The sequence below is a fragment of the Mustela nivalis genome (genome assembly GCF_964662115.1).
Source record: "Mustela nivalis genome assembly, chromosome: 14".
Lineage (NCBI taxonomy): Eukaryota > Metazoa > Chordata > Mammalia > Carnivora > Mustelidae > Mustela > Mustela nivalis.
Window position 1 is genome coordinate 30,545,251 of NC_139033.1, and position 13,381 is coordinate 30,558,631.

The window sequence follows — 13,381 nt, forward strand, 5'->3', positions numbered from 1 at the left end:
AAATTAAAAGAAAATGTTAAGCAAAAGCTTCTGAAATAGAGACTTGGGTTCCTGTCTTCATGATGGAAAAACACTTGTATTTGGGGTTAAAGACTGCCCTTATGAGGCTAGTGGACTACACTGCCTTAAGATGGAATGTTTTAGGGGTAGTGGGCCAAGTATGGATATTCTATTTTTCATGAGTAGAAGCCGCTGTCCTTGGATTGAAGATGAAAGTTCATACAACAGTTCTTAGGAGCTACAGCTAAGCTACTGATATTTAAATTACTTCTGTAGCCATTATTATTGAAAAGTCTTGCTAACTCTAACAGTCCTTCAGTGAATTCTTTGGGAATTTCTAAGCATATAAACTCATTCATGATTATTTTACTGCTTCATTTTAGTTTGTGGTAGCCTTCTCTCTTATTCCCGTAGGATAAGGTAGGTCGCTTTCAATCTAGTTGGGAGTAATAATATTGTTGAATTTTGAGCAGCAATTTAAAGAAGTGGTGGATTTGAGAGGTAGAAACAGGTTGTGAACTCAGGAACTATTAAAATAGTTTCGGAGTGAGCCATGATAACCAACTTCAGGATAATGCTAAAGAGAACAGAAAAAAAAACATACAGCCAAGAGCTATTATGGATCACGGAGGAGCAAGAAAGTAGAAATGACTACAAAGCTGTAAACTTGAAAAAAAGAAAAAGTGTGCTATTTGACTGTGACCAGAATTAACAGTTAATTCCCTAAAACGTTAAAAAGTAACATTAAGAAATTGAAGATAAACTTTATTACTGAACTAAATATATCAAATACATGTATTTGTGTATATGCTTCTTCCATGCTTTATGCTCTTTATAATATATGAAATGTATGTGTTCAATAAAAATAATTTCAATATATATTTACAATTCTAGAATAGGAACAGACTGGTTTCAGATGAATCTTTGAAACCTTGAGCAACATCGTACCTTATTACATTCCTTTTATTTTAGACAACAAAACAAAACGTTTGCCAACAGTTGGCCTATCCTAGCTATTAAAACTTTTTTACACAGATTGTCACCAGCTGAGCTAAAATAGCAGCTGTCCACTGGAAATAATTGCAGAAATGTTTTGCCCATTGGCCTAAAATCAAACATATGTTTTCCTGTAACAACTAAAATATAACTTTCTTTATGGACATGTGTTAATTATTGAGGAATGTTAATTACAGATTTATACACCTGGATTGTCAGACTGACATAAAATTCCATTATTCAGGGGGTGGGGATTTTCCACATATTTTAATTTTTACTATTTCAAATAATTTTTTTTAATTTAACATTTGTCAAAAATCATGTCTATACAAAGCAGAAGGAATAAATAGCTCATTTTCCTCCTTATCTAATCAGTGTTGGGAGCTAATTTAAATATACCATGACAGAGTCTTTAGTTTGGATTATAGGGATTTTCTATCTCCTTTGCACTTATATTTAGGGGATTATGATAAGCTTCACAACTTTTCATGCTCCATATGAATTCCTCAAACACTTCAATTAGTATAAACTGTAAAAAGGAATAATTGATAATGTAGCAAGTCTTCAACATTTTGGTTTCTATTTCCAACTTTGCACTGATTTCACATATATGGAGTGTTTGTCTAGCTTCCTAACAAGGACTTTTAGTTGATTTTAGGGGTTTCCTGCCTGGAATAGTCAACAAAGAAACATACTCACCTCTCCACAGAGGTCATTTAAAACAGCACATCTCCAGTGTGCCTTACTGTCTTAGCATTACAGATAAGGGCTGTGGGATTACGCGGTAGAGACTAGTCACAGCATGATTACAAATGTCATTCATGATTCTCTACGATGCTGACACCTCAAAATAAACACAGACCTTTTCTTCCTAAAGTCAAAATAATAATAGTTCCACACGGTCATTTATTTTGTCTAATACATTCTTCTATCAAAGCAAACATGGCTTCCTGTTTTGCATGTGCTGTGGTGCTACCTTCACAGAACTTAAAAGTAAAGGAAATATTACCTTCTGTATAGTAATGATGCCTTCCTGGGTGTCTTTATCAACAGAAATCTTGAAAATCCCCAGTCCGTCACCATCCACAATTTTGTATTCCATTTCAGCATTAGCGCCTATATCTGCATCAGCCGCTTTGATCCTGGCCACAACGGAGGCCACTGGCAAGGACTCTGGGACGTTATACTGGTAAGACCCTGTGAAATTCACATCACGAAGTGAACAAATTACACAAAAGCTAACCCCAAAATACTTAACTATGTGGCCGTTTTGCATCATCTTCGCTTAATTTGGTTTTGTATTTTACTAAAAAAATACGGTAAGGCATATGAGATAAAGGACAGGTTTCATATAGACTCCAGAAATTCCTTGGCGATGATCTAATAATAATTAATATGTGACAGCAGAAAGAGCCTGAGAAAGGCATGATAAGTGTCTCCATTTCTGTATTTCTACTGGTGAGAAATAAGCTATTTTTAATAATAAATAAATTTAACATAGTTATGCATAAAATTAAGCCTGTAACCACTGAATCTAAATAATTAAAATATAATTAATATTAACATTAATATTAAAAAATGAAAACAGCAGAGCTTAGGCTTCATATGGGCGACAGAAGACTACATAGTTCTGATTACTTATTGTTAGGATTTATGTAACAGTGTCTTTTACTAAGAAGGTTTCAGACAACTGGACAAGGACAACTGACAAAAGATCAGATTAGCCTTGTTTTAACTCATAAATTTATCAGAAATAAGAGTTATTTCCGTGGGTTATACGTGGAACTGATTTGGGACACAATGACACAAGAGCAGAGGAGATATTATTTGTACAGAGGAAAAGAAAAGTAAGATAGAAAGAGAAGCTTTCTAACTTTCTGTTGTAAAAATTCCTCTTCACCATCCTGCAAGTCAAGGAAAAGAAAAACTCTGGAAGCAGATGACCATGAATCAGTCCTTTGAAACCAGAAAACTCCTCAGAACCATTTTTCTCTAATCATCTGTTGGTTTTTATTTTTTGTTTTTTTTTTTCCCGGCTTCCTCCACCTATTCCATTCCCTTCAGGTTGTTCAATGTGGTATATTTTCACTTTCTTATGAAGAGAAAAGATCCTCTTCGAAGGAACTGAAGAAGGAAAAGGTAACCATATGAAGGGACCATATTTTCAGCTCAAAATTATTATTGGTAGCAATTTTATAAATTTGGTGAACAGTCACGGATTTAAAAAAATAATGAAAAGATATGCTGATGACTTTTGATGGACCCCCTTCACACATCCAAAGCATTCTTAGTAAAATCCAGAAATTTTAAGGATAGAATATTAACTACACATGGTAGAGAGAATCCCGCAAAACTGAAAAATCCAATGACATATCCTGGCTTCCCTCACTTTAATAAGTAAGAGAGCATCTAATAAGCTAGAACACCTGTACTGTATCTTATCAAATCATGACAACCGAAACAACAAAAATTCTAAGTATCAATTCTTACCACTCTAGGCTTAAAGAAAAATAGTTTATTGTGAGCCCAATATAATTATGTTATTATTTTTCTTATTCTACAACCTTCCTCCTCTCTCCCAATTAATATTAAAATGTCTGTTGTATAGCGATATCATATAACAGTAATACATATTAAAACTGTCTAAAATAAAAATGAAACATCCAAAGATGAAGTATTTGCAGGAAAACAGTGTCTTTCATGTTCGCAGAGAAAGCTTCCTTGACATTGTTCACTTCTAAGATCTGTTTCTGTAAGGAAGTTTTGTTACTCATGTCTATCAAACAAACATTTTAGAGACATAACAGTCTATACAATTTCCTTATTTTCCTGAGCATTGTAAAGAAATATCACATATACTTACAAAAGGAAAAAAAAAAAAACAACTAAAAGAGAGTGAGATGAAATGCTTTTCTATAATCAAGACATTTCTACCTAGAATTCCACCCCCCCCTTTTTTTCTTGGCTAAGTCAAAAGCCACTTTGGTCACAGAAACTAAATTGAGGGCATGTGGTTTTGTGGTTCTTTGAATTGACTTCTTTTGAAACACTGAATGTTTGCACAAGAAAGAGATGGTAGAACTGCTAAAGGAATGTTTAATGTGCATGAAGTGGCTAAAAAAAAGTATGCAGTAAAAAATGAAAAAGTTTAGTGCTCTTCCATTTTTATCTTTAAAAATAAATCAATACTTTCAGAATGCATGAAATTTTTCTGAATGCTACCATTGGCAACAACCTTGTAACTTACAGGACATGTATAAAGAATATCTTAGAATGAAAAGATGATTATATAAATGAACTTAATAACTGTCTGGTATTAAAAATATGAACCGAAGAAAAACCATATTATATTGAAGACAGAAGTAATACAAAGATATGATTGCCTCTTTTCATTTTCAATACACTTTATATTCTACAGTTCTGAATTAAAATCCATGACCCTCATGAAACAAAACTGTGAGAGAATGTAGTAAGGTCACTTGTTTGAGAAGTATTTGGAAAGAGTCCTTTTAAAAGACATTTTATAGACTGGCGAGGGAAGTCAGGGCACTTGGAGTATTTAACAAAATAACTTACTCCGAGGAAAGCGAGGTGGGTTATCATTGACATCAGTTAGGGTCACGGTGACTGACGTAGTTCCTGAGAGTCCTCCATTTTGACCAACCATATCCTTTGCCTGAATAACAAGCAAATACTGGTCTTTAGCCTCTCTATCCATGTTTGGAAGGGCGGTCTTGATGACTCCTGTAAAATTTCAAATCCCAGTAAAACGCATCATGAATCATTGCATTTATACTAGCAAAGAACACTGATATAGGTAGCAAGTCACTCCTGAGTTGTTGCCTTTCGTTGTTTTATTTTAAATAATCTTACCACCTACTAAAGACCAAAGGGACATGGTAGTTATATACAATATTACAGAACACAGAGCGCTATAACAAGGGAAAACTGGGGCTTCTCAATATTGGATAGAGAGGATTATCTTTTGGTTTTATGAAAATATGGCTCAGAAATAACAACTTATAAATAATCTAAAATAATGGGTAGTAACCTGTGCAGGTACATGACAATGAAACGCTCCTTTTCTTCTCTTTCACCCTCTCTAACCACTTAATTCCCAGGTGATGTGAAATCACTGTAACCTTTCAGTTATGGTTCCCATTACCTCTCTTTGAGAAAAAATAGCTGAAATAGTCTACAAAGCAAAAAATGAGAGTGATTTATGTTTAATAAGAAAAACACCATTTTAAACTATGGCTATGGTTGTGATGGTCATTATGATGCACGCTGGTGTTACCTGTATCGACAGATCTGAGAAAAAGCACTAAAGATGAGAATGACTATGTTAATATAAATCAGCGATATTGAAAACATTCATGGGTTTTATTGCTGTTTGTTTGGAATCAATTGCATTGAATACTGATCACCCTTAAGGCTTCAAATGCAGGAGAAATTGATTTCAGACTTTCATCTTGATTGATGGCGAAACTTGACACAGTAGTCTTTGGTACAGTAAATTAGTTCTTTTATAACTATTTAATTACTGCCTAAGTGTATTAGGCAATAATATTTAAAAATGGGAGGAAATTTAGTTTAACATCATATGTAAATATATAAAATGATATACTTACCTAATATACTTAGTACATGTACATAGAGGGGTTATCAGATAAGAATATATTTCACATTGATCTATATAGATCTTGAAACTAGCAATATGAGGTCATCTTTACTAATTAAATATAAAGAGCTCAGATTCCTACTTAATTATTTCTTGTAATTTCATCTTTTCGAGCAAGAACAATGTCTTACCTATCCACCTAGGACCATAGCTTGAAAGATGTCTAATCTATTTTATTAAACAGATTCTACTTTTTATGGGGAGGTCAAGAATTAAATCTTCATTGACTCAGACCTAAGGATGAGAAATTCTTGTATTATGGACTTTTCAGTAGCAAAACGACAGCAAACCCAGCTTGTTTGATAGAGGATGGTTCTTCGGGAATAAAGTAATTGCAAATAATTGTTTAATTTGGGATGAAGCTTCTTTCATTCTTCATGTTTAGCATAAAAATGTTATATCCTCCAGATTTATATTTTTTAAAAGCTGCTAATTTAAAGGCTGATGATTCAATATACACAAGTCATAACGGTGTGCTATATTCTATTTATAATATGTGTTATATTTTATTTATAGTGCATGTTAATTTCAGCACCAAGAATAAGCCTACAGGAAACTATACAAGGCCTGTTCTATACTTCATAGTATTTGACAGTTTGGTAACTGTTCTAGGGGTGGGCAACAGATGAGAAAAGCTCTTCATTAACACAGGAAAACTTTAAGCAATTTGTTATTAGTTTCCAAGATTCCAAGCTAAACAACACTCATCCTGTCTTAAGTAACTATATTTGTGTTTAGTCTGAGCACTTGCCATCAAACACAAATACACCCACACATATACACACATCAACAACACATCCGTATTTTAAGTGTTTGAGTTACACTTCCTTAAGTTAGGACAGTTTTGTTTTGTTTCTAAACTTTGACCACTTTTTCTCATCAGGCAGTGTTGCTACAAGTACAGCAAATATAGTTTAAGTAACTCCTTCCCTGAATTCTTTTGGCTATTTACACACTGTTTATAGTTAATATGTGAACTATCAAAGAAACATGAAAATTATAAGAAAGAGTCACATACTGGTCTGGTTGGTTGATCAGTGTCTACTATTCTTCTTAGTGTCGTAATGTTTCCACATGTATTTCATATTTGCTCTTCAATACTTCTGTTAACTCTATGATACAATAAGTGCTGATCTCAGTAATGTTGCTACTGAGCATAAAATGTCTTTGTCTAAGAGTTCTGGGACTTACATCTCTCTTTGTCCTTTCTTTTGTTTCAGATGTTAACCATCCTTTATTTATTTGTAACTCTTTTTTTAGAAAAAATAAATTGAGGATTGGCTCTCTTTACTATTTGATCATTAAGTGTGTCATTAGATGACAAAATATTAATGAGCTGTGTTTAGAATCATTTCCTGTTCATTCACTTTTTTTTTTTTTTTTTAAACTTCTGGGCATCTCTTATTTTTCCTTCCGAAATCAATAGGTCCAAGTGAGCTTTCATCCTTATGCCTTCATAATGATGGAGAGAGGCCTTAATATCTCAACTAATCAGCAAGGAAAACACGGCAGCCTCATCCTCTCAAGGTTTTGCTTGGTGGCATTATTTTTGTAAGGAAATGTAACATTATTAAGAAAGAAGTCTGGTAGTCAAAGTTACTCACTTATTTTTCACACTTCTAATTGTTTCTTTACAAGTGATCCTATAAATAGCCCTTTTCCAAAGTAAAAATCATCACAAAGTTTTCAAAGTAACCAGGTGGCAAAGGTAATTTCCAAATACCTCAAATATTAAACATATTTTTGACAAGAATGGGATAATTGGGAGAGAAATGAATTTAAATAAGGACATTAAAAAATAATAGATTTCCAGCCCCATGACTTTTGCTAGCTCTTTGGTTTTAAATAAAGCTGTCTACATTTGGCAAAGAGTTCTCAGGCAGTGGATGTGATTTGCACTTTGCTATATATTATAGAGAAACACACATACAACCAATTGCTAACACTACATCTCTGAAGTAGTAAAAGCCAGTTTTGTCTAGCCAAATATCTATAGTTCTGTGAGATTTTCACGGAAGACAACAACATTATTTGATTTCAGTATCAGTCATTTTAAGCTACTTATGATAAGAATATTTCCAATAGCTCTTTAGAAAAGAGATTAGTTCAGATTTTAAGCTTCCTGAATAATAATTTTTCTATAGATGTATCATCTGACCTAATAACCCAGAACTTTCCATTTATGCGTAATCCATGGGCACAAAAAATACTTGCATATGAAACATTAATTAATCATCACTATTGCTCAACAACTGTCTGGTTTTCAGTCTGGGAACAAATTTTCAGATGATTCTTTTATTTCCTAACAGCCATTTATGATTGTTTTAAAGCATACTGTTTTACCATGGAACTTCTCATGAATATAAATATGTACTAAAGGTAACAGATAATAGCTGGTTCTGATATCCACCCCATTTAGGGATCCAAAGAATCCCTGAGGCCTGGCATCTACTCACTCAGGTCTTGGACTGGTGTAGGGGTCCAGGCAACCACACAACCCAGGTAACACAGGTCTACGGGGCTTCATGCCATGTGGATCTGAGACACATTAGATGTACATGGTATATCTCTTCCTATTAGTTTATATTTCTAAATTTGACATCTAAGCTGTGTTTATATTTGGTTTGTCCCTCTGTAAGTGAAGCATATGATAAAACCATAAAAAGTCAGAGGAGAACCAATGATAGCAAACATGGACGCTTCTAGAACACTAAAGAATTTCAGAGTTGGCATCAAATGAAGAGTCTCTGAGGAAGGGAGTCTTGTAATCTCTGAGAGGACATCCTCAGCAAGCCTGACAGGAAGGAGGGTCCTCCACACCACAGAACGGAATGCATTTCAAGGGCACATGGGGGAGGGGCTTTGTTATGACTATATTACTTACATAAACTTATGGTGTCACAAGTGGGTATGTAATATAGGATGCAGGTATTGCGTAGTCACACCTCTATGTTAAGAAGGAACTCCTAAATGACAAGTGGTGTTTTATCATTCAACCCATTTTTCAGGGCTAGCTTTATGGCCACGTGCCCTGTGCAGGGGTCGCAGGTCCCAGGCTTGCTTCTCGCTCTGTTGATAATTCTTGAAGTCCTGTTAATTTTAGAAGACAGGCCCTGCATTTCCATTTTGAACTGCAAATTATGTAGCCAGTCCTGCCATATATCGAATAGAGTGAAACACGGAGTCTATTTGTTTGCAGGTTACAGAGTGGATGAAACCTCAGAATAAACAACCACCAGCTTCCCAGCAGTTGGCGGTCATTGTGGAGATGGGCGAAGGGACTCTCTGCAGTCCTTTTAATGCTGCCTTATCGTGCTCCTAGTCCCATTGTGTTTGCTTATTAGCACAAACTGCTAACATTGGCTTTTGCAGCTACTCACAGTCTTGTCTTCCTGATGGAGAAATAAGGTGGAAAATACAGCTACCCCCTGGTTATCTGGGCTGTGAGTAGTGCTACAGGTATAATAAGTGACCGGAAGCTGTGGCCATGCTAGGTTCATGATGTGTGATTACTAAATGGTAATAGGTATTAATATTAGAAAAAAAATCAGAAGTTAAACTTATAGAAATGCACCTAACAGTAATTCCTTGTGCCTATTGTTTGTTTGTTTTTTAAGATTTTGTTTCTTTATTGGACAGACAGAGATCATGAGTAGGCAGAGAGGCAGGCTGAGAAAGAGGGGGAAGCAGGCTCCCCATTGAGCAGAGAGCCCAATGCGGGGCTTGATCCCAGGACCCTGGGATCACGGACCTGAGATGAAGGCAGAGGTTTTGACCCACTGAGCCACCCAGGTGCCCCTCCCTGTGCCTATTTTTACAAAATCCCGATTTAGCATATTTCCAGTATTTTTCCTATCAAAAATTTTACTTTCTTTTTAAAAAACTCTTAAAGATTTAGAAATTCATGTTATTTCTCACATAGATAAAAATCAACTGACACTAACTATGAAGACAAGTCAAACTTGACTCACAGGTATCCATGCCTTTAAGGGTTGAAAATTTTCCATTTTTATGAAAAAAATAGATTTGTTTTGCAAATAATACACTATCCATATTATAAATTAGCAGAGGACAAACATTTCCAGGATGTCTCTGCACTAATGACCGTACAAAGAGAAGTCCCAATGATTACCATAATTACAATATGATAAACTCTAAACAAAACAAAATTAAACTGAACTCTTCCTCTCCTACAATACACAGTCCTTGAGATTCTGAAATTAGAATTAATTTGAAGTACTAATAACATGATCCCATGACATGGACGATTGTCGGCTTGCTCAGTCAGAGGCCTTACCTTACCTCCACAGGACTTTAAGGAAAAATGATCACTGTACCACAAAGCTAAAATCAAAAGCCAATCATTAGTACCAGCAAAATATTTAACCCTAGGGAGGAGTGCATGCTATTTCTGGACAGGTTATATAATGCAGGAGTGTATAATTTGTGAGCAAATTGTCAGAAACTTGTCAATGTCTTTGTAGGCTGTGAAGAGTCGATTTATAAGGGAATGGGTGGGTGGATTTATGCTTCTCAAATCTATCATTAAATCAACCACAAGCACACGTTCTACGTTCACAGGATTCATATCATAAATCAAATACTTTTGTTTATTTCTCCTTCAATACTTGCTTAATCAGAACTGTTTCTTCTCTTTTAGACTTTCCAGGTGGCTTCCAGACACTATATTGGTATAAAATATGCAAATATATCTCTGTAAAAACTCTACTGCTGAGGTAGGACTGAATTTATTTTTCCGTTCATGCACATTACTATCACCATTTTCAAAAGATGCTTAAAATATTTATCCTCCACAGGGATTTGAAAATGAATTATTACCATTTATGTGGAAAATAGTCTAAGTATCATTAAAATAACCATTTAAGGTCACAGGTCCTATCCAATAATCATAAACTTGGCTGTTTGAAGAATAATTTTCTTTACAATAAAGAAAAAATCGTTACAATATGGATAAACTCTGTATTTCACGGTGAAGAAGACCAGGGGCACAAGCCACCCATCTCCACACTCACCCCTCCTCCTCCACCCAGAACCAGAAAAGCAGAATAGATCAAATGTTACTTTATAATCATGCTAACAGCGCTCTAGAGTCTTTCCTACTTACTGTAAACTATTTCAGCTTTAAAGCAAAACAGAACACCTAGCCAACCAACTTATCCAGGCAGTGATGCAACTCACAGAAAATATGTTTTTTTCTTCTAAAATTAAATCACTTAATTTAGTTTTTCATTTAGCAGACCATCATCCTAATTGTTATGTTTAAACTAATTCTCCTGAGTAAACCTGACTTAGAGGATAACCTGAACTTAACTACCTATCCTACTGCATGTCAGGGCGGTTCCTGCTTCAGATTTAAATTTAATTGTGTGTGTTTTCTACATGAATTAGTTAAAGCGAGACAAAAAGAAAATGATGTCAATAATATTTTCTTATACAGTCAGGAGATAGCAACCGAAATCCTTTTCTTACACAGAATACTTTAAATTTGGTAGAAGTTCTAATAAACCTAATAAAATACTCTTGGAAGATGCTAACGCCTCAGTAAATAATGTGTTTATTACCACAGTTCACATATTGAGAGAAGTTCAGAAGCCATGCAACGTCTATTATCAGCGTTAACTGTATCAAATAAAAATAACTAACTCTGTGCCAAGACACATGTGATGACATTATAAAAAGAGTCACATTTCAATGTTTACCTGTCTTTGGCTCCACTGAGAAGTATGGCTGTCCTTGCAGAATGCTGTAGACCACTCGGGCACTGTTACCATATGTAGGGTCATCCGCATCTGTTGCTGTCACTTGTACCACTGAGGTCCCTACGTGCCAATCCAAAAACCAATGAATTAAAAACTTCCAAATGCCACAACACAGAATGATTCACAAAACGCTGAACCCACTACCTTTGTTTTTAATTACTTTCTTTTTTCATGTTTCAAGGCATATGAAAAATTGACATATTTTTCGTAAAAGACAAACCCAAAATGAAGATAAATGCTAATTAAGCCCTCAGAAAGATTTAAGGGCTACAAAAATATGTTAGCAAAAAAAAAAAATAATAAGATTGATGATGGCCATTAGGAGGATCCTCAGAATTGGAAGGGACTCAAATTTTAGGCATCTCATCCATCAGGGTCAGGTAACAAGTTTTTATCAAGAGCAATTGCTATAAGTCTCCATTATTGTCCAGAAGGCAGTGTGACAAGGAACAGCATCTTGACACCCAAGTCACTGAAGGGATCTCACTATTATAGCTGAGTAGAGCCAGACAGAAAATGAAACTTCATTAACTGAGTAAGTTAATGATGAATCCACTTAACTGGCTATTAGGTGGCATCTCTTCAGGAATAGTTTTAGTTTTCATTTGTTTCTATGAATTGATTGAAAAATAAAAGCATAAAATAAAAATCTACCCCACCCTCCCAAAGGAGGAAAAGGATGACAACCTTAAAAATTACATTATTATTTGTTTTTATATATTGCATGTGATAGAAAGCCCTATGGCTTCTGCATTTGACTATGTGTTTAGTTATTCCACATGGAGAGCATTTAACGTGATGTGTTCTTTCTATTTCCATTTGGAGCTGAATCTTAAAAATGTTACTCACATTTACTTAGTTTACATATTTTAAGCACAGGTTATTTTACCATTTATGTCCGATTGATGGGAATGGAACAAGTCTTTTTCTTTCTGAATTCTTCCAAGGTTTGGATTTGTTTCTAATAATTTATTGAAAATGCTTTTAATATAACATCTCATTTCAATATATTTCTAAAGAGATTTCCCTAAGTCCTTTAAATAAGTCATTAATGTCCATCTTGTTACAAATCTATTGTCTTTTCAGCACTATGTTTTTCCTTACCAACCCCATTTTCTTTAAAAACGGGTGCGTATTATGAAGCTTTGTATATAGCACTGTTTTTAAAATTCTGATTTTTTTTTTTTTAATTTGACAGACTTAGTTGATTGTACCCTGTAGATGCCTGGTAGGACCAAATAGTAAATGGTGCATTTTTAAAATATTTTTAAAAATTAAATTATGATTATTTTAAAATATTAAAATTAATGGCATTAATAATCTCTATTTTCTTCACAATGCACCATCTTTACAGCAGTATTTACTCTGGTGACATGCTTAAGTACTGATTTCCTCCTTCATTTGAAAAGGAAAGTGCCTTAAACAAAATAATCAAAACTACTTTAGTAAATTGGGTTGTATATAATTTTTCCTGAAGTGTTCACTAAGAAATTCACCTTATATATACATACACATACACATGCACGACACACATGAACACATATTTTTAAATGACTTTAAGTTGTCCGTGCTTATCTACACTCATCTGGAAATGAATGAACTATCCTAAGGGCTTATTAGCGTGTTTTCAATCTTGCAGTGAGCCTCCAGTGAAAAACATAGCCCTGAATATTAAACACTGAATGCTTGTATTATATATGCCATACTATTTAGTGGCTACTACAACTACTTGGTTAGAATTACACCCTCTGATAAACTACAACTCACTATAGGTCCACATTACGTATTTAATGTAGACTTCCATTGATCTTAGTTTAAATTTCTGTTATTCCAGAATTCTCAATTAATGTCAGTTAAATCCTGAAGGCCCCTGAAAATGATTTTCTAAAAAGTTCTGAACCTGCTGGAATTGATCAATTAACTA

At 34.4% G+C, this 13,381-nt stretch overlaps 1 protein-coding gene across 3 annotated transcripts in view; it reads right to left on the reverse strand.

The window, feature by feature from the left end:
• Positions 1 to 13,381, reverse strand: part of CDH7 (cadherin 7) — a 123,786-nt gene that overhangs the window by 52,822 nt on the left and 57,583 nt on the right. For all 3 annotated transcript variants that reach the window (XM_082699287.1, XM_082699286.1, XM_082699288.1), the window contains exons 4-6: positions 11,398 to 11,517; positions 4,573 to 4,740; positions 2,006 to 2,193 (exon numbers count right to left, since the gene is read on the reverse strand). In XM_082699287.1, the coding sequence (XP_082555413.1) occupies positions 2,006 to 2,193; positions 4,573 to 4,740; positions 11,398 to 11,517 (476 nt within the window). The remainder of the gene's footprint in view (positions 1 to 2,005; positions 2,194 to 4,572; positions 4,741 to 11,397; positions 11,518 to 13,381) is intronic.